At 31.6% G+C, this 23488-nt stretch overlaps 1 protein-coding gene across 1 annotated transcript in view; it reads left to right on the top strand.

The window, feature by feature from the left end:
- Window positions 1-955: 955 nt before the first annotated feature.
- The window catches only part of LOC124373312 (E1A-binding protein p400-like), a gene marked incomplete at both ends in the record, with an annotated part of 35368 nt that continues 12835 nt past the window's right edge, over window positions 956-23488 (top strand). The window contains 8 exon segments of the mRNA XM_046831694.1: window positions 956-991; window positions 11871-12030; window positions 14248-14525; window positions 15763-15899; window positions 17773-17872; window positions 18066-18356; window positions 20459-20614; window positions 22649-22787. Coding sequence (XP_046687650.1) covers window positions 986-991; window positions 11871-12030; window positions 14248-14525; window positions 15763-15899; window positions 17773-17872; window positions 18066-18356; window positions 20459-20614; window positions 22649-22787 — 1267 coding nt within the window.

Raw genomic sequence — 23488 nt, 5'->3', positions numbered from 1 at the left:
ACCTTAGTGGAAATATCTCAAAACAGATTAAAATTTTGGAAAAGGTGTTTAGTCAAAGGCATCATCTGGAACTTATGAACAGGAAAAGGTCCCTAAATATTAACTGCCAGTTATGTTTATTTGGCGACATCACAATATCTACTCTATTCTGACTCCACAATAAGACCAACAGTACGGGGTCCAGAATCTGAACATAAATGGCAACAGTTTTCATGGTTCATAAACAAAATTCATTCTTTCATAAGATTTTTCGAAATATTGTTTCCACCACTAGTTTTAGCGGTGAGACTGGTGTGGTCAGGCTTGTGGACCATCTTCTAACAACATTGAATTTTGCTCTTAGAGGCTTTTCATGCACTCCCTAAACTTATTTGGTACTCTTAACTGTACCAAAACATTAGCAGTGTGCAAAGTGACTGGCGTTCAAGGATGCAATGTAAGACTGACTGACTGTGTCCATCATGATACCACTTAAGACTTATTTCAGAGCAACCACTGTCCGTCCATCTTATGGGCTGACATTCTTTAAAGCTGATGAGTCAGAATCGATTAACTGACTAAAAACAAAGTTTTTCTTCTTATTAGTGAAAATTGTCCTGCTGTAATAGTCAGAGAATCAACCAAAAAGAGGTTGAATAAAAAAATTGCAACATATGCTGGAACTGCATTCCTCTGTGTACTTGTAACTTCATGAGGTTGGAAGTAAATGTGAGGGAATCTTAGTGGACATAATCTCTTCATGCGAAAAAGATTAATTTTATCTTCCAAAACTGGCAATTCTGCTAGGATGAATGGTCTCCAATAATAGACCATCACAAGGGGAATTTCCCTGTTGCTGGTACGAGTACTTGGCAAGGCGAAGAACTTCACTCCGTGCTATAAATCATGCAATACAATCATCAGTACATTCAACCATAATGGTTATGTGAAGTTGTGACATTCTTGTCTGTTGCAGATTTGGGTCTCGCAGAACGCTCGTGAACAAATGCCTGTAAGTACCACCCCGCATAAATCATCTGCACGAAAGCTTAAATGTTAATGAGTGTTTATTATTTTTGTATATTTTATTGTAATAAACCAGTACTGCTTATACACTGTTTTCTTTCATCAAATTAGTATTGGAGTTTTTTTTACACAAAATTCAGAAGATTTTTCAGCGTAACTTTGAACAAATTTTAAAATTAAATCTTAAAATTATTTTGTTGAAAATGTTGAACACACTAAAAACTTTGTTATGAAAATTTGTATAGATATACCATAAATTAAAACTTATTTTCATGATATCTTGCAGTACATGTTTTATACTACAGAATACAAACATAGTTTTGTATTTGGTAGTGAAAATACATTTTGCCAGTGGTGTGAAATACCTAAAAAGCATTTTAATTTGGTGAATCTTCTGAAAATACTTTTCCTTATTAATGTGTGCCTACTTATATTTGTCTAGTCACACAACTTTATTCCTGAACAACTTAATTAAGAGTTGTCCCTCTATACTATTTATTTATTTACTCTAAATGTGCATACCAAAATAAAAAAATAATTTTTTTTCAAGATATTTACTACAATAAACCAGCAATGTAATAATGTAAGTTAACAGACATTGATGAACATATTTGTCACATTGTAGGAAAAATCCTCTGTCAGATTTAACACTTTTTTGATTGTGATTTCGATTGAATGTAACTTACTACAATGTTTATTGAATTTCTGTAGGAATTACAATATTTAATAACTTCATATTACTGTTACAGTTTTACAAGACAAAATAAAAATGTTATATGGTAAGAAGCAAGGGCTAGCTATCGAACTGGCATTCACTCTTGATGTATTTAACTTTTCAAGTCAATATAAACAGTTTTTTATCAAGTTTTTATCACTTATTATTGTAAAATATATAATAATTTTAAGAGATCTTTTGATTATTATTATATAAAAGGCCCTTAATCAAATAAACTATAAACTAACCAAATTTCAAATTATTGTGCTATTGTTTTAGTACAAAGAAAATTACAACATAGAAATGCTATCGAAAGCAACATTTTATTTAAAATTGCAAGGGTTTAAAACAACACAAATGTAAAATAACTATCTATGAATATTGACATTTTCTATTTAATTTCATTGAAAAAATGTTTCAAATTTTTACATTTGTAAAAAACAAAATAAATAAGTTGAAATTAATGTAATTTTTAACCCTTTTACCAGATGGTTTTTTAATCCAATTTATATCAGAGTGCCATATTGTTTCCTTTTTGTAGCAAGAAGAACCAATGTCCAATTAATCAAACGTTTTAAACACTTTTGTTTTTCCCACCAAGCAGTTTCATTATCCAAATTACATATTTTATGTTTCTAAAAGTTAGTAAAATGATGTTTGTTACTTTTTTCAGTTCATAGTTTCTACAAAATCAGTTACACAAAGTCTTGCAGACCAAATAACCTAAGTGTAGTAAACTTTCATCTTTCATACTGTACCTTTTAAACTTTGTGATAATGTTAGCAAGTACATTTACCTCAGAATAAAATTACATGTTGTGTCTAAAATATTTATTATAGATATATTTCTCTAAACCTGAATTAGAAAAAATCTGAAAACTTTGTTACTCTACATATGATATTTACGATGTTTTTCTTTAATGATTATTTATTTTGGTATCTGTATTGAACAAAGCCATTCATGCTAAGAAATACAAAACACAATTATGATTTTACCTTGAATTTTAAAATGAGGTATGACGTTTTAAATGCAAATTTTTAGTATTTTAGCCCTGATTATTTTAGCAGCAAAATTCCACTAGGTGCTTGGAGCCCAAAGCATTAATAAAACAAACATTGTATCTCTGTTTTTATCTAATTTTATGTTTGCCGTAAATTCTGTTACATACATTATTCTTTTAGACATTTTTAGCTATAATATGAGACTACAAAAAAATACATTCACTACATATACAAATACGTGATTGGAATAAAAATGTCAGCTGTCAGAATAAATAATTGCTTCAATACCATATTGATTTGTAGATCACTGCTGTAACACTCACAAAAAACGTTTACCAGTTAGACAGTACGATTTTCCTACTGTAATCATGTATAAAACAATTTATAAAAAGTTTTGGTTGAGTGACTGTATTTTTAAATGTGTGACTGATAATGACTGGACTCCAAAAGTTCGTATAACCTTATTCTGGAGTATTGTGTCCATGGTATAGTTTGAAACCTATTGAACACAGCAATACATTTAAATGACTAGAATAATGTAGTACAATATTAAACATTATAGAAGTATGAATGATCAAAATTGACACACTATTTTACTGTCAGAATCGTTAATACACAACAATAAGAGTTTAGTTTAGTTTTTAGTCAAATCCGAATCACTATGATAATGGGAACAGATATTTACTATTTACTAATAATAATTAAAAATATATATTTTATTTAATCATGCAAGCATAACAAATCTTGATAATTTTCTTTAAAATTCTTTTCTGAAAATCTAAAACTTTGGTTTTACTAGACAGCAATATAGTTATTTTAAAGTTATTTAATATGGATTGATCAATTATATGGAGGGCAACACATTGATTCCTAAAGTTTACATTAATACAGAAAAGTCTCATTAGTTATGGTGTAAAATGTAATAACTCTCTATACAGCGTGTTTCAAACCAACTGACCACAATCTCTTGTGGATGAACCTGTTCAAAATAGAGTGATGCAATAGACTGTAACCCTGATAAATGTGAAACTGAGAACGTAAGAAAACTGTTTATCACATTCAAAATACAGGATGTGCCCGAAGATGAGAGTCACAGGTTCGAATCTCGAAAATTTCAAATAGCAAGATACATCATGTAGCACATAATTTTAAAATTCTTTAAATGCTCAATAATTTGCTATAAATACTTTCAAAATATCTTGTCTTGTCTGAGTAATAGAGATGTTTTGAAAACATTTTGATTCTTTTATTTTTACTGTGGTACTTTTGTATTGAAATTTTCGAATTTCCATTTTACATGTTGAAAAAAGCACAAGATAAGCTTTCGAACAGTATGCCATTCAACTGTTTTTGCAAGTTTTTCAACTGTGTGGTCTGAAACACCCTGTATATTAAAATGATGACTCCTGAGAAGTAAACAGTAGTTCTCTAAAACGTAAACTAAATGAACATGTAAAACACACTGTTTGAAAGTTTGTTTAAAATTGAAGCTAGTTAATTAAATATGTGTCAAATTTTACAGTAATGTGGGTATATACCTACAAAAGAAGCAGACCATAATTGTTACTAAAATTGCATGTAGTTTTATAAAAAACTATCTTTAATCTAAATATTTTTTACTACAATTATTATCACAAACCTCCTACTAGAATCTATATGATGTCATGTTTGTTTTAACACAATATTAAACCAACAATTAAAATAATAATCCCAAAAATATGTTATCTTTGTGTTCTTAATGAATTAAACAATCAAACAGAGATACTTATCATTTTAAAAAAATGTAGCTGGTGAATTTTAATAAAGCATAAAATCAATGTGAAGTTGGTGCAAACCAACATGTTGTTACATTATTTCTTGATTGATAAATTGATGATAAAAAAAAATAAAAGGCCTCATGAGTTAAAACTAGAAAATTATTGGATTGTTTCATTTAAAGTTCTTCAGAAGAATCACTATTTTACTTTACTGTAGCTGGTCAAAAACTGTTTCAACAAAAGTTCTTCATAAAGGCAAAATTAAAAAAATGATTATGAACTATCCTTATTAATTGTTCTTTTACATGGTTTTGTGTAATGAACTAACCAAACTGCATTCTGATAATTTGTTAAGTAAAAATAACAAATACCATAACTATACACTGCTTATTTTTGTAAAAAATATTTTTTATGGTACATCAGTTTTGTATTCAAAACTCAGCATTGTTGAGTCTGATTAGTAAAAATTACAAAAGATATTACCTACACTTTCAAAATGTTGTCCATTTTAAAAATTGATCTCAAATTTTGTAGAAAAAGACATTACACATAAAGAATATCAAGAAAGTATAAAAAAGTAATCCAACATAAAGCAAAAATATTGATATCACTTTTGTTAGATTGTGATAAAAAATAACTGAGGTGATACATTTTATGTAGATTTGCTTTCACATTTAAATACATATACATAATTAGTTTGTTATTTATTAGTTAAAAATATATTTTTCATCCAAGATTTAAAAACAGGAAATTATATTTGTTTGTACCTTTTTTACTTTTAAACATTATTACAACTAACATCTGTGACAAGTTAGAATCTCCTACCTTAAATTCATAAAATCATTTTATGCGAATAGGAACTCATTTTATGTGTTTACAAAAACATGGACAGGCAGAGAAAATACTAAGAAAGGTGCAAAAGGACCAGAATTATTTTTTTAAAGCTGTGTACAGTATTACATTTTTTGCAAATCTACTGTATCCCTTTAAAACCAACAGCTTCTCCCTCGTTTCTTTTTTCCTTGACATCATCAGTGTTGTCACATCTGAGTAATTTCAAACTCCTCTTCATACGTGAAAGTAATAAAACATCATACAGCTAGGTCTTCCTCAAATTGGATCTTTTTCGATGAACACTCTTGTGCAGTGTTGACAATTGTTCTTGTGATCCTCCGACGATCTGTGAACAAAAATTCTTGAATTTTCTCAACATTTTTGTCTGTATAGGTAGTTTATAGTCAATCAGAACAAGGTTTATCAACAGTCGACTTGTCACCATTTTTATAAGAGGAAAATACTGTTCTCTTCAGTTTCTCATTGAGTAATTTTTGTAAGCTGTTTCAACACTAAAAACTGTCTTAGAGCATCTTTTACTGATTGAGACGTAAAATTTCACTGCACATAGTCCACTTTAACTAGAGTCCACAGCAACACGCCATAAAAAAAAAATGAAGAGAAACAAAACAGCACTAGCTAAAATAATCACTATAGAACAACCCAGGTTAATTGACATAGACAACACTGAACTGACTATGACAGCACTATACACGCCTTGGGAAACTTACAACGCAAGTCCTGACTAGGCAGTGCTATTCTAGTTTGTGTTCAGTACCCCCCTTGTGCGGCCATACATTATAAAACATTCTTTTATATATTATGACTAAACGAACTATCTGGTGAAGTTTTAAATATCTGGATAATATCCGGTGAATGCCAGTTAGGATGGTTTAATACAACATAGACAACTGCATCCATTCTTTAACCCTTTCGATCCCAGGAAATATTTCCTTCTGACACAGGGTATCTCCTAAGGCCAAATTAACAAATTTGCAGTGTTTAAATTTAAAATGTATATTTTATTTATATATGACTCAATTTTCATCAATATTGTTTAATTATGATTGTAATAAACTGTTCTGTACACTAATAAACTATAAAACATATTTAATCATCATGGCAAAAACTGTTAAGGTATAATGAAAATGTTTAAACATTTTCAAAAAATGTTACAATTTATTATGAAATAACTATACTAAAAAATCTCGTTGCATTTATATTGATTTGCCTTAAAACATCATTTAATACTGAACTAACTCATGTACAGGAATTGGACTTAATACAAAAAAAATTGCATTCTAATATATTATAACTGTTGTATACGCTATTATTATATTATATACACCTTACTATTAAACTACATAAAGTTTTTTAACATATCTATTTGATAAAACAGTTTTTTCTAAACATCCCAATATAAAAATATTTGAGTACATACTATATGTATATATATTTCTGAACATTCAAAAAATTTGAATGTAGGATAAATAGAAGATACCTCTCCTATCTGAAAATTCAAATGTTGGATAAATTCAGAGATAGTTCTGATGTTTGAAAATTCTAATATCAGGAACATAAGGGTTAAGCGGTATCCCCCAGGTCGGTGTTATTTGCAGCTATGCTATATTTTATAGGTATTTTAAACTGATTCCTGTCATGAAAATGATCTATGGCTAAATAATAAAAATAGAATGATCCAAAATATACTGTTTTTTTTTTACTAACATGTCACATTTTTGTAATCCTGTCTCAATTGTTCCTTCTTTTTTTCAATATTGTCCTCCCAGAAAACCCGGAGGAAAAGAGTGCAGGCCAAAAAGAAACCTACTGCATGCAAATGTAAATTTCCTTCCCCAAGTTCCTCTAGCATTATAAGTTTAACTGCACACTTTGCCCAGTTAACGGTAAGTTGTCAATAGTGGACGTAGTTGTTGAAGTATCAGGCAATATAGTATTTTGTATTTCTGCTTTATTTTTGTTTTTGGAGCTTTTTTGGTAGATTTTGACGGCTTATATGATTGTATGCCTTTGCAATAAAATTCATTAGACTGAAATTTCACAATAATAATTCATTGATGCATATTTCTGTAATCCGGAGGTAAACAACACCATATTCATATTTTTATGAAATTGAGTTAACAATATGTCCATGATGTAAGAGGGTGGTTTATTAAGTGTGGTAAAAATAAAATAAAATATTGTTTAAAGGCAAAAACTCATTTATTTCTCGACATAGTCTCCGTGCAAGGGTATCCTCCTGGAATTTGGAGTCATGTTCTTCTGAAGAGATCTATAGAAAATTAGCGATGAAAAACCTGTACATTGTTTCGACACACACACACACACACACACACACACACATACAGTCTTCAGTTTTTTTGCTAATGTATTTATCCTCCGTGCACTTGATCCAACAGTGAGTTTCCAAGTTTTTCAACCCATCAGCAAAAGTAGGCTTTGTCAAACTCTGCAAAATAGTCTGTCATAGCGGTGGAAACTTCCTCATTCAATGAAAATTTCTTCCCACCAAGCCAAATTTTTAAAATTTGGGAATAAGAAATTACTTGGAGTCAAGTCTGGTGAATAGGTTGAATGAGGAAACAATTTTAATCCCAAGTCGAGCACTTTTGCTATTACGATAGCTGCTGTGTGGGCTGGATCTTTTCCTTGTGAAACAGTACCTTCTTCCATGTCAATCTTGGACTTTTTCAATGAGTTCCTGTTTCAAACAATCCAGCAAAGCAGCATAATAGGGCCCAGTTATGGATCTGCCTTTTTCCAAAAAATTCTATCCGGATTATACCCTGGGAATCCCAAAAAAACAGTGGCCGTCACCTTTCAAACTGACAAAACAGTCTTCGCCTTCTTTGGTGCACTCTCCCACCAAGTCTATTGTTTAGTTTCTGGAGTGTAATGGTGGATCCAAGTTTCATTTACGATTATGAATCTGTGCAAAAAGTCCTGTGGATTGCGTCTGAGAAGTGTTAGATTCTGAGAAGAAATTTTCTTTTGTTTCCCTATTTGGTTCAAAGTGAGCAGGCACATCACCCATCGTGCACAGAGGTTGTTCATGGCCAGACTTTACTGGAGGATGTGATGCACTCGTTTAGTTGAGATGCCTACAATGTTAGTTATCACACGAACTTTTAATCTTCGATCTTCCATTATCTTATCGATAGTTTCCCCTGTGTGGTGACTTCAACAGGCCGACCGGAGCGTACTTCATCTTCCGTGCTTCTCCGACAACTTTTAAACTCATTGATCCAAAAGTAAATGGTCTTCAATGTTGGTACTGAACCCATATGGACTTTATCCAACTCGAATTTGATCTGTGCAGCTGCCCAAGCCATCAAATGAAAATGTTTAATGACCACGCAAAATTTGTTTATCTCCATCGTAGGTAACTAACTTTGCAGTTACCACTTCAGCTGGCCACCAACAATGAACTAATAACAGTTGCCATTCGAAACTTGCTGTAATATCTGTGGAAATATATAGGCTTACCAACAACAGTGCAGGTTCTGAAAATTTCCCACTCATACAAATTTACCAGACTTATTAAACCGCCCTCATTCATTTGTCACTCTATGTAGTGGTATAGAACCCTAAGATCAGTCATTATTAATAGCGAAAATATGTAGCAGGAAGGTAAATAACACTATAAGGACATAGTGTTGCCTACTGTTAAGCAATTTAGTGGATATAACACGAACTTTCTGTTAACTTCTATAGTGAACTTATGAAACTAACAAGAGTATTAGTTAATGTTGTTGTATTGTTAAATCACTTCTGCAGAATATTTTTTATTTTTTATCTCCTAGATTGCTTAGAAGTAGACAACACTGTGTCCTCATCATATCATATTGCACTTATTTAAAAAAAATATTTTTTTTTAAAAGACTTTTGAGAATGCCTTATTTATGGCATTTGAAATAGTAATTTTATATAATACGAGTTACAAAAAACAATCTGGAAAAATTCTTTAATGAAATTCCTAATACTTTATAAGTGTTATGAAAATTAATTGCTAATTGTAGAAAAAATGCTCTCGTGAAAAATAACAGTTTTTCGATATGGTATTCTTTACCTCTTGGGTACAGATTTGTAAATTGCATAAATAACATTTTATAGTTTTCCAGTGTATATTGTATTTCTTATTGTAATCTGTATTCTACAGTATTTATAGCTGAAGGTTAGTAGACTACTATAAACATGTAATTTTTTAAACCATGTCCTAATTTTTAATTGTTATTTACTCCCTAATTAAATGTAATATATAAAACAAAAAATTAAAATCATTCACTTTATAAAACTATATATAACTATGGTTTACTTTTATCAGTTTCTTTAGTTCATTGTTCAAGACATTGATGTTGCTGTCAAAGTTGTACCAAACTCTACCAAACGTCCCACAATTTAAGTTTATTTTAGGTTTTTAAGAATATGCAAAGTGTTCTCTAAAAATACAAACAATCTTGTCATCCCCATAAAAAAACAGCTTCCCAATCTCTTCATAACTTTAAAAAAACTAAACATAAATTTCCCCACCCTACTTTAGTTTATTGCAACATACTTGCCCTTTGGAGCTTAAACTTTTCGCCAAACATATTTTTTAGGAAATGTTTTGTGGTGTATATGTATCGAAACCAGTACTCATTTCATTCTCAAGTCCATGGTTTATTTCTTTACCATCAGATGAGTCTGTGTACACATTTGAGTATCCGACTTGCTTGACTCGTTGGAAACTGTCTTCTCCTTCATATTCTCTGCTAAGATCACTAAGACTTTGGATTTGTTATTCATCAATTTTGAATATTTCAAAGTTACCTACTTTTATCATCAAACCTTCAGATGACACACTTAAGGAACTGCTGTTTTTATCATATACATGGGTGGGATTTCTGTAATTTCAGGAAGTTCATCCATTGTTCGTTGAGTTCCTTTTCATGGGTCTGAATATAAGCTAGAGAAATATACATTTTCCTGTGCTATTGTTTAGAAGTTTTGAACAGTTATTATTACCACTTGCCCTTCCTTGTACTTGCCTCCATACTATTCTGTTTCTAGAGCCACATATTCAACCTACTGCCCCTTTTCTATGTCCTCTGTCGCAAAGAAATTCCAGTTCAAATTAACATAAAAATCTTTTTTTGAATGACATACACTGGATACATATACTTGCTCTTTAACTGAGCAGCACAATTGTCTGAAAACATGTGAATTTCATTCATACCAGGAACAATCCTCTTAAATTTGTAGAAGATTTATAAGAAAATGTTTTAAAAAACTATCTGAAATTTTATCATATTCTAGATTATTATTAACTATGGCGAAATTGTACACATAATTTTCTAATTATTTGCAAAATACATTCCATAACAGTTAGTTGAATTTTGTCACTTTGCATGCACCTAATTAATCTCTAAGTTAATTGAAATGAAAAACAATTAAAATCATTATTAAGGGTGCCAAGGCTCTCCTTTTACTTTTACCAGATGTCAGGTTTTTCTGACCAGTGATAAATCAACTAAAATTATCTATTCATGTTTTTTTTGTAATGGATGTAACAGAAATATTCTCAATTTTCACTGATAAAAAACTAAGTTTATATTCACCAAGACTTAAATTTGATGAACTGGATTTTTGTGATAATACTTTCAATTTTCCTAATGCAACCTTTTAAGTTTTTGGAGAGAAATCACAAAGTTAATATAATCTATAATTTATGAACAGTTGCTGTGTGCCACCTATGAGACACGTGATGAAACATCAGTTTATAATGTAAAAAAGTGGGAAATTCATACAGATTCAACAGTTTTTGTAAGATTCGGAGATTGGGACATTTCTTGTTATATCAGTATTATTTTTCTAATGAAAAGACATAATTCATTTATTCAGTGAGGTGTATTATATTTTACAATGATTGAGCTGTAAAGGTTTCTTGAAAGAAAAAAAAACACTAACATAAAAACACAAATAAATTGATGGGCAGAAACAAAATATTTGCATTTTTAGGATCTTTTTATTTATTTTAACACATTTAACTATTTCTCGAAGTTGGAACTGTATTTTGGAATCATTCTGCACGTATATGTGTACTCTTATGTATACCTGTCATCGCGGGTCAATTAAATAAATATGCAAGATACATAAATAACAATCGACTCAAATAAATAAATCAGAAATGCTTTGATTGATGAAATAACAGTTGCGTGAACCGGCTGTCTAATTATTGGGCATGAAGCTGATGCAGTACATCGGACAGTATAAACAAAACATGATGATTGTGGGACATATATTTGTAATGTCACAGTACAATTTCCACAAAGGTTATTTACTATGTAAACATTCCTTTTTTAATTAGTATTAAAACGATGTGTTTTTAATTAAATAAACCTCTTATTATTCAATAATTTTCGAAAGTGCAGTACCAAAAATGGTCCAAGGATGCCTTAAAATAGGGAGATTCAATAATTGGAAGAATGGTTTACATCTAAGCGGTTGACCGGAAATACCAGTGAATGACGTTAAGTAACAACTGATGTGGTGTCACAGATGTGGTGCCCCCCCACGCCACCAGTGGATGACAGCGATGTGTACATCGACCATGCCATGTGTTTCCTCTACGAGCCCACCACCATGTCTGAGGCCCAACTGCCGCCTGTCTATGTCAAGAAGGACCGAAAACGCTCTCGAGTCGAGTCCACTAGTGAAGGTCAGATACACATTGTTTGTCTAAACTCTTTTTAGTAGGCTATATTTATTTTCTCAGTAGTAAACATGTTTAAAGTCTTCAAAAACATACTCAAGTTTTCATATATATATATATATATATATATAATTTTTTTTTTATGCAGTGTAAATAATGGATTGGCAAAAATAATATTTTGCTATGTTATGCTTAAAATTTTCACTACCACCATGACTGGATGTCAACTGCCACAACCCATTTGTAGCGTTGTTCTCGTATCTTCTAATATTGTATTTTATAAATAACTTATAAAATCCCTGCACATGTTTATAACATTGACAATTTCAAGTCACAGAGATAGGAAATCTATCCTTCTTATTGATAGTTTTTCACTGAGGACAAGAAGCTAATAAAACACTTATTGAACTTAGGCCTAGAAGGGCCTTTGCATTACTATCAGAATGATAAAATATTCAAAATGGGTAAGGGCCACATCCTGTTGGGATCTCATATTATGTTTACCATGAGGGGGGATAGCGGTGTGAATATATACATGTCAATACATGTCATGTCATCTTCAAAGAAAGGAAATCTAGCTCTATTGCAGCCTGTTCTATAGTCTGTTCCATTTTCACTGTGCAGTACAGATCTAATGGGACATACTTATGTTACTACCTTTACTGGGAACATCACGCCTAGTGTCATGTGGGTTGCATCAACTGTCGTCGTGACCTGCATGAAAGCGCTTAAATATATTTTACTCTACCCTACCTATATGGGTGTGAAATGATCATAATATGTATTATGAAACAATATGTGTACACCAAATTGATGATTAAATACTGAAATATTAAAATAGTATGAATTTGTTATGATATTGTGTAAGAGACACTTTTTATTGCAGTGACAGTAAAAATATTCTAGTTTTTACATGTGCTAATATAAGTACAGATATGGTTTATTTTATACTGTTTTTTCCACTGATTGTCTCCGAGTACATTTAATCTTAATTGCAAGATGTCATGGTTCTAAACAATGTAGAGGCAGGACAGGAAAGAATCTGTCATCTTATCTTAGATCTGGTTATTAGAATTACCTTGGCCTAACACAACAATAACATATATGGCTGCGGATAAAATGAGCTTTTAAACAAAGTTAAAAGTTTAAGTATTCATTAGTTTGGTGGGAGTGAAGGATTTTAGTGGACGTGCTTTGTACTCTCTATTTGGCATAAGCTTGTGTTTATGACTTAAATTGCATAGTGTTATCATAGTGTTGCATAGTCATAGTGTTGGCATAGTTGGATTTGTTTGGTGGGAGTGAAGGATTTTAGTGGACGTGCTTTGTACTCTCTATTTGGCATAAGCTTGTGTTTATGACTTAAATTGAATAGTGTTATCATAGTGTTGCATAGTTGGATTTGTTTGGTGGGAGTGAAGGATTTTAGTGGACGTGCTTTGTACTCTCTATTTGGCATAAGTTTGTGTTTATGACTTAAATTGCATAGTGTTATCTTAATTCTTTTACTTCTCAGTGTCTTATTAAAACGTTTCTCATTTAACTGTAGTTTTGTGTGTTATGGCGTCAAGAGCTGCAAGAAAACATATAAAAAGTGGTGACCGTAAAACAGTATCAAAAATCTTTTTCCGAATAAAATGAGTTGTTTTGAGTGAAAAAACTAATAAAGCAACTTTAACCAGTGTGCATTCAGTTTATCAATTTTGAAAAGAAGAAATCATTGGGAATATCAAGAAAAACACCATGTAAAATAGAATATAAAACCAGTAGAAAAGTGAAATGTGATAAGTTTTTTGTTGGTTGTATTCTGAAAATAATGCACTCTTTTTTGTCAGCAATACACCTCCAACACTTGGTGCACTTTTAGAAAAAGTAAACAATGATCAAGAGCTGTTAATAAAATCCCAAAAAAACTAGTACCACGGGAACTATCATTTGGATAATATCGCTTATGGCCCCTCTGTATTTCACGGTGAATGTGGACCTGACTATAGTCAAAGCAGGTAGAGAGACAGTACTTCCTCATGTTTAGGCTTGCAAAACCCCTATCTGGGAAGCCCAGATGTACGCAACACTTTGGATTTTGCTATACCCAGAATAAGGTCTTTTTACAGTTATAAACAACTTAAAAGTGAGACCTCCTGGGGTTCTTTATTAATTTCATACATGTATTTTAAACATTATTTTCTGCAACACTAAACGTAAGTGTGGTGCTGTTGGTAGGCCGTCACCCAGTCAAGATACGAAGCCAGCACAGGGAAGAGATCACGATGATGCACGCCCCACGCTCGCTGTTCGACCGACCGTCTCCAGCTCTGGTCAAGATGAGGCATGATCTGCGGCTTCACAAGTACAGGGGTGGTACTGGCACTCGGCCTACTCTCTCCGTGCCTTCCAGCCCCCTCGGACTCACCACTAAGCCGGTACAGCCTGTCAAACCGGTACCAGAACCAGAACATGTGCCAGAGTGGCTCATCCACGAGGACTGGGCGATATTGCAGGTTTGTCCCATACAGACATTACCTATTTGTTTGGAATCCCTATTGTAATTGTTTATGAGTTTAAATTTGTTTATATACCAACTATCTTATACATATATATCTTATATACATTAATTTTATGAGGTTCAAAGGTACAGCTGTAATATATTGTAAACATAAACTTCAAATTCGGAAAAAAATCTTTTCAGCAAAGTTTGAAATGTTTCTTAACTTTAATTTGTAACTTTAATTAAAAAAGAGGTTTATGACAGAGAGTTAGCAATTTATATAAAAAACTTAAAACTGGGCAAAATGGTTAACTTTATTTTCTAACAAAATCAAAACATTATTTCTTCTACATATAACTTAATTGATACTCTTAAAGAATATATAAATACAACATTATTAAAAGTTTTATTTTAATCTTTTTTTGTAGCCCAGAATTTAAGTTTTTCCTCTTGGGCAGTGAAAACCAAAAATAAAACCACAGATATTTTGACATAAAATATCCTAATAGTATTATAAACGCGAAAGTGCCTTTGTTTGTTTGTTTTGCTTTCACATATAAATTATTCAACGGATTGTACTTAAATTTTACATTGGCATTCCTAAGGTCCCTAGATGAACATAGGCCTATTCTTATTTTGTAAATGCTTCCAGGCTATGCCCCACTGGTCTTTAAATAAAAAAAAATCCCATCTTTGTCTCTAAAGTTTTGCAATGTGAATTAAAAGAGCCAGTTAAATGTATTGAACTTTTATGTTTACTGTTCAAAGTTCAAGTGTTATTGAAATCGTGGGAGCTATTCAAACGAATACATGGAATGTTGTATAGAATTTGCGGGTGAAGCTGTGGTTATGTGCTACTTTTATCATAAATAAACATTGAAAACATACTGTAGTACAAAAATCTGTAACATAACTAAGAATTTAAGAACATAAAAATATTTTTCTTCTGGGTTTTAAGATTACTGGGGGAAAACGGGAGATTCTAAGAACAAGTAAGAATTATTGCTTAGGCTAAAATATTTTAAAATACATTCTGGTGTTTTGTATGTTTTTAAATCAGTTATCTGTGCAAATTATAATTTAATATGCAGTATGAAATAAAGCCTTCAAAGTAATAAAGAAGAACCAAAGATTTGTTATCAATGAATGATTGCCTTATAGCATTTTGTCAAAGTTTTTGATATAAAACAAAAAAAGTCCAGTGTAAAAGTTACCAGAAACAGCTGAAACTGATGGAATTTGTTATATAGGCGGTGCAGTTTGTACAAGAGCTGACACTGAATCTGGTGGTGGTCTGTCCGGGTCACACACCCAACTGGGAGATGGTGGCTGACATGGTCAACATGGTGTCTCGTATCTATCGATCCCCTCGTCAGTGCAAGAACAGGTATCTACAAATGCCAAACGCATATGTTTCAACATGCTGAGAATCCAATGTAAATCTAAACCACAAACAAATCTTTTTTAGAAAAATGTAGGTTTACCAGTTAAAAAATTTAAAATATGACAGTTTAATCTAACGAACTCTGCTTAAATGTTATTAAACTGACCAATCCAACTTACCTCAGTTGTGAATTAATGTTCCTTTTAGGTCAATCCAGTAGATTATAGCTGGTTGCTTATTTTCCATGAAGTAGGTGTTCACATAAATTTATATGTGGTGGGTATGAGAGGTTAGGTCTGTAACGTTCTGTTTACCTGGATCAACTTAGGCTATTTTCACTGTGTGTTTCTGATTATCTTCTCATTGTGACATGTCTTATTATATTTCATTATGAGTGAAATATTATGTGTTAATTATGTAAAGTATTTTATAAATAATATGAATTGCACAGTAAAAATATGCAACCCAGAAGTTGACCGCCGATAGCCGAGGCGGTCTAAGACGTTGGACTTTGAGTGTGAGTAAGAGATAGCGCAGGTTCGAATCCGGTCTGTGACCCTTGCACTTTTTATCAGTACCTACCATCACCTTGTACTGTATCGACTCTCCCCCTTATTCTGTTTGATAAGATCCTCGCACAGGCCAGTGGCCCATGAGGACGGGCAGAGTAAGGCTTAAAAGCGGATCGGCTTCTCCTTTTTTTTTTTAAAAAAAAAAAAAGTTGCATTTTTATGAAAAAGAAGTACTTTTCACGGTTGACAATTATTGTTTTCTTTGCTGATTTATATGTTAGTTAAAAGTCATTAGAGGGCTTGCTTATAAATCAAATCTTGCTTTAGTTACCACTTTAACGTAGTTTAAAAGAAAAGAAATCATTTATTACAGGATAATGTTTTTTTGAAAATAATGAGTTTTTCCACTCATTCAGTTGTAGTTTTTCTTTATTGATATGTTGTTTTCCTTATTGTTGTATATTTACTGGTTTCTTTGCAGTGGTCTATAGATGTTTAAGTTTGAATTGTCTGATTAATTAATTACTTGTTTATTTGTGATGTTGGAACGTAGCATGTATAGCACAAAGCTTTGTACATAATATAATTAATATTATTTTTGCTACATCAAAGAAAACTTTAATCTTTAATCTAGATTTATTTAAAGTTTTATTTTCTTATGCTGCAGTGTAATTAAATTAATCTGTATTGATGCATATAAAATAAATGTAATGTTGCTTTTTAACAAAATAAAAAGGACAATATATAAGTAATGATCTCCTATTTTTACTCCTTTAATTGTCAAGAAATTAAAATAAATTTACTTTGAAAACCACAGCACTGACGATTAAGTTATCACTTTTCTGTATAATCTTAAGATATATCTGCAAAAAGTAACTGTTACATCTTACAAGGAGAAAAGTTAGTAAAATGTGAATTAATTTTTGCTGCTGAGTGATATTATGAACCGTATAATCCCACCAGGAATGTCCTAGAAAAATTGTATTTTCAGAGTCGACTTAGATATTTAAAGAAAAAACATTATTTTATTTTACGTATGAATCTTTATTTAGGTAACTTTTTTGCTATTCTATGCAATTTTGATTTTAAAAGGCGATAATTAGGATAATAGATTGGAACATCCTCGTATAATATTCTTAAATTATCTGCCTTTATTAATTTTATTGCTATTTGAACTTGCTAAGAGAATAAACATCAAAAACATGTTGTACTGCATTAAACACTACAGGTTTTTACAGATATGTTTACTACTGCAAGCCATAAATTCCAAAACCAAATGAACTTATTCTAATAAAAAAACAGACCATTAAGGCATAGAAATTAAGAAAAATCTTTTGCTTAAATTAGGTCTAACACTTTTTCAGGTACGAATATATCATTATACCAAGAGAAGAAGGAAAGGTGGTTATAGATGTGAATTCAAAGAAGCAAAAGAAAACCAAGGGGGTTTACAAACTACCTCAGGTAAATGATTTTTTTCTTAGGATAAGAAGGGACACTATTTGTAATTTCAATAATTTGTCATTAATTGTATAACTTTTTATGGATAAAATACTAAGAGTAACCATAATTGATTTATTTTCACGCTTCATTATAAATAATCCTAATTACAATAAAGTACAAACTGCGGCTCAGTTATCCCTTACTGCTTTCACAGACTAAATGTACTCGTCCGATAAAGACGTCGCAGATGTTTCTTCAGGACAACAACACCTCATTTACGCAAGTAATGAACGCCAAGTTTGACTCAATACGCGGGATCTCCAACAAGCGTACGCCCACCATGAAGCCAGTGCTCAACAACAGGCCTGACATGAAGAACCCTAAGCATGCTGAGGTACTGGCAGGCTGCGGCATCGACTACGACAACCCCATGAGTCCGGTGGAAGTAGCAACACGCCGTGCTGATCGTATTAACAAGGAGAAACAGCTGGCTGCCCAGCAGGCTGTGAGTACCTGATAATGTAAAGTTCTCTGTATGTTTAACTTATTCAGCAGATATGCTCTAACACTGCACTAAATCGTTGTAAAACAAAGTTTCTAAACTAATTGGCACTTCTTTCTATCCATTGACTAAGTGTAGGCAGATTATTACTTATATTTTTAATTCTGGTGTTTTTGTCTCCAGAAAAAATGGAAAATTATGAAAACTACAGAATTAGAATGTGGCAATGGTAGGATTTGTTGTAGAATTAACATTTTTGTTATGTCTTTAAAATAACATCCTTAGAAAAACATTGATAATTTTGACTATAAAAAACTTACATTATTATATCTTCCAGCTCTCAAAAACTACTTGAGTCAGATAAACAGGACCCCAAAATCCTATAGAGACTTCAACAAAACATCTGACAATTTTGTTTTATAAAAATCAGCATTGCATTGTTAGTAATAATAACTTTTATTTTTCATAATTTCTTAATGTAAGTTTGTTTATAATTCACCGGTATATTAATGTGCGATGTGACCCTTTTTTTATCGTAAACCCTTTTTAACTGATGTGCACATTAGTTTTATGCGGAGGTCTCAAAATTATTAGAACCATTGGCATTTTATTGTAAATTTTTCTAGACTTGTAATATTTTGTTGAAGACAATCAAACACAAGGAACTAACTGTTCTTGGCATTGTATTGATCATAGCCTCATTCAGTCGAGGTGATGTGCAATAAAGATTCTTTACAAAAATTAATCTATTTGCTTACACTTGGTAGTATATTAAAATTTAATTCAGTAGCAATTTAAAAGTTAACCTCATTGTTTAGAATTTAACGAACCTATCCCAGTCTTAAACACATGATTTTTTTTAATATTCTAAAATGAAGTATATAAAGGAAAAAAGTAAAGATTTTCTTCTAAATTGGTTTTCATTGTGTATCTTTACTAGATTAACTTTAATCTAACTACACTAATTTTAAGCTAACCTTTAAGTGGTATAATTTATTTTGGTGGTATTTTTTGAAAATATTGTCCTAAATACGAGGCGTGTTTTAAAAATTAGTACCATTTTAATAGGTATATATTTGTCATAAATAGTTTATTCACTTGAAAGGCGATACTTATCCACTTTTTTTACGTAATTCCCATTAATATTAAGGAACTTATCGTATCTGTGGGACCAGCTTTTGTATTCAATTGTCAAAGAAGGTTGCACCCAGTCTGAACGTAATATCCAATAATTTAAAAATTGACAATTCCATAAAGAACACTTCTTGCGACTGCAGGAAACTCTTCAGATAAGGACAAAATTATTAATCATCTGTTCTCTTTCATTTGACAGTCCACTTGTTGAATCAAGTCAACAGTAATGACTGAAGTTTACCCACTTAGTTCCTCATCTTGAATGTTTGTGCGGCCATCTTTGAAGGCCCTAACCAATTTTCTCACCATTCCATTACTTATGTTTTCACTATCAACATCACTGATTTGGCAATGAATGTCAGTTGCATTGAAGCCTTTAGCACTGAGAAACGTATTACAGCATGGATTTCCCATCAGTGGGATTCTCAATAGGTGGTGGCATTTTAAAACCATGCATACAGATGTAGCTACATGGCACTCGTGTGCTAAATGGCGTCTGCAGCGCTGAGGCGGTGTAAATTAAAACTAAAAACGGTACTTACTTTTAAAATAGGCCTTGTATTTATATAAAAAAAATCATATTATCTAGTAATTTTGAAAAATTATACCTTAATTTTAATATTCATGTGAATTTCCAAATCCCAGGGTATTTGTAATAAATATAAGATTCTATTGAATTGAATTTTAGAGCATGGGGTGTAAGAGTTTTTATGACATTAAAATCTATATGGTATGTATTTAAATTACAACACAATTTTTTAAATGGGAATTTGGAATTTAAATTGGCTTTTGAAATAGACTTTGAAAAATATAATGATTTCAGACAACAGCAATGCTACTTGAAATAATAATAAGAAATCTTTTTAAATATTTTAACAAATAATATTTCATTTTTATGGTGTAATTAAGAACATAGTTCATTATCTTTATTCTGGAGAATTCATCCTGGATTGTGTTTGCTAACATATCAGCAGCAGCAGCAGTTGGCTTTATTGAGGAACCAGATTGCAGGGCCAGCTATCGGCACAGCTTCAGCAGCTGCTATCGGCAAGACCATCATAGCTGCCAATAACACCCAGAGTGCAACTGCGGCTAAGCCCTTCGTCCAGACCCCTCTCTCTGTACAGGTGTGCTCATAGAGTAGTGGAGCTGTAACTGTAGTCTATTGGTCTCTAGAAGAAATACAAAAAATCCGAGGAACATAATTTATATTCTATAATAATAAAACTGGAAATTTTATGCAAAACCTAGGAGGTTTCTCTAAGTAGATTTTTGCAATTACAAAATTATTTCTTAACCCTTTAAAGCAGGGATTTTCAGGAGCTCACATGTAGTCTACTGAGGAAGTTTTCCCTGCTGATGGGGGCATAATGATATGTTATAATAACTTGGGTATAAATAGTACAGAAATATCTAAAAGTCAGAAATAATGCAACACCTACCCGATATTGTCCACATTGTGCAAAAAAAACTTTGATAGATAGGCCTAGACCTACAATACTCACAAACACACACTCATTTTTGTATCATTATTACTTTGCACGTTCTGTACTGTGAAATAGTATTTAGACCAATACTAATATCCTATGCATTTGTTACTGGAAACTTATTACAAAATAATTATTGTTTCAACAGAACTTGTGAAACACAGTGTAAACACTAATCGGTCTGTAATATAAATAACATACCGAACGCGATGTTGCAACACAGCTGATTTGAGCCATCTGTTTGGTTCCTATATACAGCTAAATAAGAAGAAAAACATTGTCTGTGAACTTGTAAATAATGAATTCAATGTCCTCTTTATACAATAGAAAATAACGCTGGAAATAGTTTAAATTGATGCCGCTAGATCGCATATGACTAAGGTCTGCACTAAACCTTGATGTTCTCGTGAAATCATTGCTTTCGCCTATCGTCACTGTCACGTGAAACCGCATTGAAGGGTTAATGCTAGTAAAATTATCTAAATTTGATGTGCAGATTATCTCACAACATATGTGTTCATATTCACTACAAAAGCAATAAAGTAGTATGTTTTAAAGTTAAATAAAAAGTTGGTCAAAGTGAAGTCTTCCAAGAACTAATAAAAGGTAGCTATTTGTAATCACATAGATTATACATTTTCTATATAATAACAATATTTTTTTAAAAGAAGAAAAAATAATTAGAAAATGACTGTTCAAAAATTGATTTATTTTACTATTAAACCACGACTTAATGTGTTTTTTAAAATTATACAATCAATACATTTTAGTAAAAGTAAAATTGTATTTCTTTTGTAATCAATTAAATGTGAATTTCCAAGATTGAACCAGTAGTTAGTTTAAAACACCTATCTTGTTCCAAGGTTGTTGAGATCCTAAAAAATGCAGCAATATTGTAGCATTATATTTGGAAAACTTAGAAGATAAGTACTCAGAGCAGTGAATGTAATTTGGGAAGATAAGTCCTCAAAACAGTGAATGAGATTTGGGAAGATAAATCCTCAAAGCAGTGAATGTGATTTGGGAAGATGGGTCCTTAAAGCAGTGAATGTAATTTGGGAAGATAAATCCTCAAAGCAGTGAATGTGATTTGGGAAGATGGGTCCTCAAAGCAGTGAACGTGATTTGGGAAGATAAATCCTCAAAGCAGTGAATGTGATTTGGGAAGATAAATCCTCAAAGCAGTGAATGTGATTTGGGAAGATGGGTCCTCAAAGCAGTGAACGTGATTTGGGAAGATAAGTCCTCAAAGCAGTGAATGTGATTAAAGGATGTTTATTTTAACCTAGTTTCTAGTTTGGTATGTTAAATTAGTAGTTATCCAACTGAGTGATCAGATTGCAAGTCTTGAAACATAGTGTTACTGTTTTTATTTCACGTTACAATGTACAAATAAATCATGTTAACTGAAAAAAACCTTTCATTGCCAAAAACAAACTTTAAATAACTGAGCCCTCAAGATTGATAAAATAACAGTTTTTACCTCAATTTACAGATTCCTTCTATTGTGAAAGCCTTAAAAAACTAAAAGTGGTAGCAATTAGTGAGTGGGTAAATATTGTGAATAGTAATGTTAATGATTTTAATGCTCCAATTATTTCAGAATAGTTATAAAAACATGATGGCTGTTTCTTGTGAGATTGTTTTGTGAAATTAAAAATGGTCTAAATCCAGGAGTTAGTGGTGGCGGCAGGAGGCAGTCAGGTGGTGGCTCGTGCCGCGACTCCTGGACCCTCAGCGTCACCACAGCGTATCGCCACCACCACTGTCGTCACAACCATCGCTCAGGCCCCTGCCACTATGACTACCAAAGGTATGTGGCCACATCAAGCACCGGGTTCAGTTTATTATCGTGTCAAACTTATAATGTGCTATAAATATTCACTACCCTACAAATCTATATTAAATCAATCTAGATTATTAACTTATCATACCAAGTATAATTTAAGCCATCATCACCATCACCATCATTATCATCATCAGAAGCAAGTTCTTTCATTTTATGTATCTGGTGGCATAAATTGTACTAATAATTTCCTTTCGTCAAATCTTATCATCATCTTCCAGTTTGAATCTCTTAAAAATTACATTACATTTTTCATAAGCTTGTGTAGTCATGTATTAATATTGATCAAGAACTGTTGGAAATGTTGGAACCATAATATTTTACTTTGAAACGTGTTTACAAAGCTCTCTTATAAAAAGAATGCACTTTTTAAAGTGAACTCTTGGCTTTATTGTAAAATATTACAAAATAGTAATGATACTTTATTAATTGCAATTAAAAACATAATTTTTAAAGAAATTCTAGCAAAATGTTGTAAAATAGTTACAATGTAATTATCTATGTTGTTGATTCAACAGTGGATAGTGTTTATTAATTTACGATCTTGAACCTTTGTTTAGAAATAATTTCCATCTCCAAAATAGCTGTAACTTGTAATTTGTAAAGTTTTTCCTCTCCTGTAATCGGCTAACAAACATACTTTTAAGAAAACTTATTGTTACTTAATA

This window comes from Homalodisca vitripennis, unplaced genomic scaffold (genome assembly GCF_021130785.1).
Source record: "Homalodisca vitripennis isolate AUS2020 unplaced genomic scaffold, UT_GWSS_2.1 ScUCBcl_5277;HRSCAF=11934, whole genome shotgun sequence".
Taxonomy (NCBI): domain Eukaryota; kingdom Metazoa; phylum Arthropoda; class Insecta; order Hemiptera; family Cicadellidae; genus Homalodisca; species Homalodisca vitripennis.
This window is presented reverse-complemented; position numbering and strand designations above follow the sequence as displayed.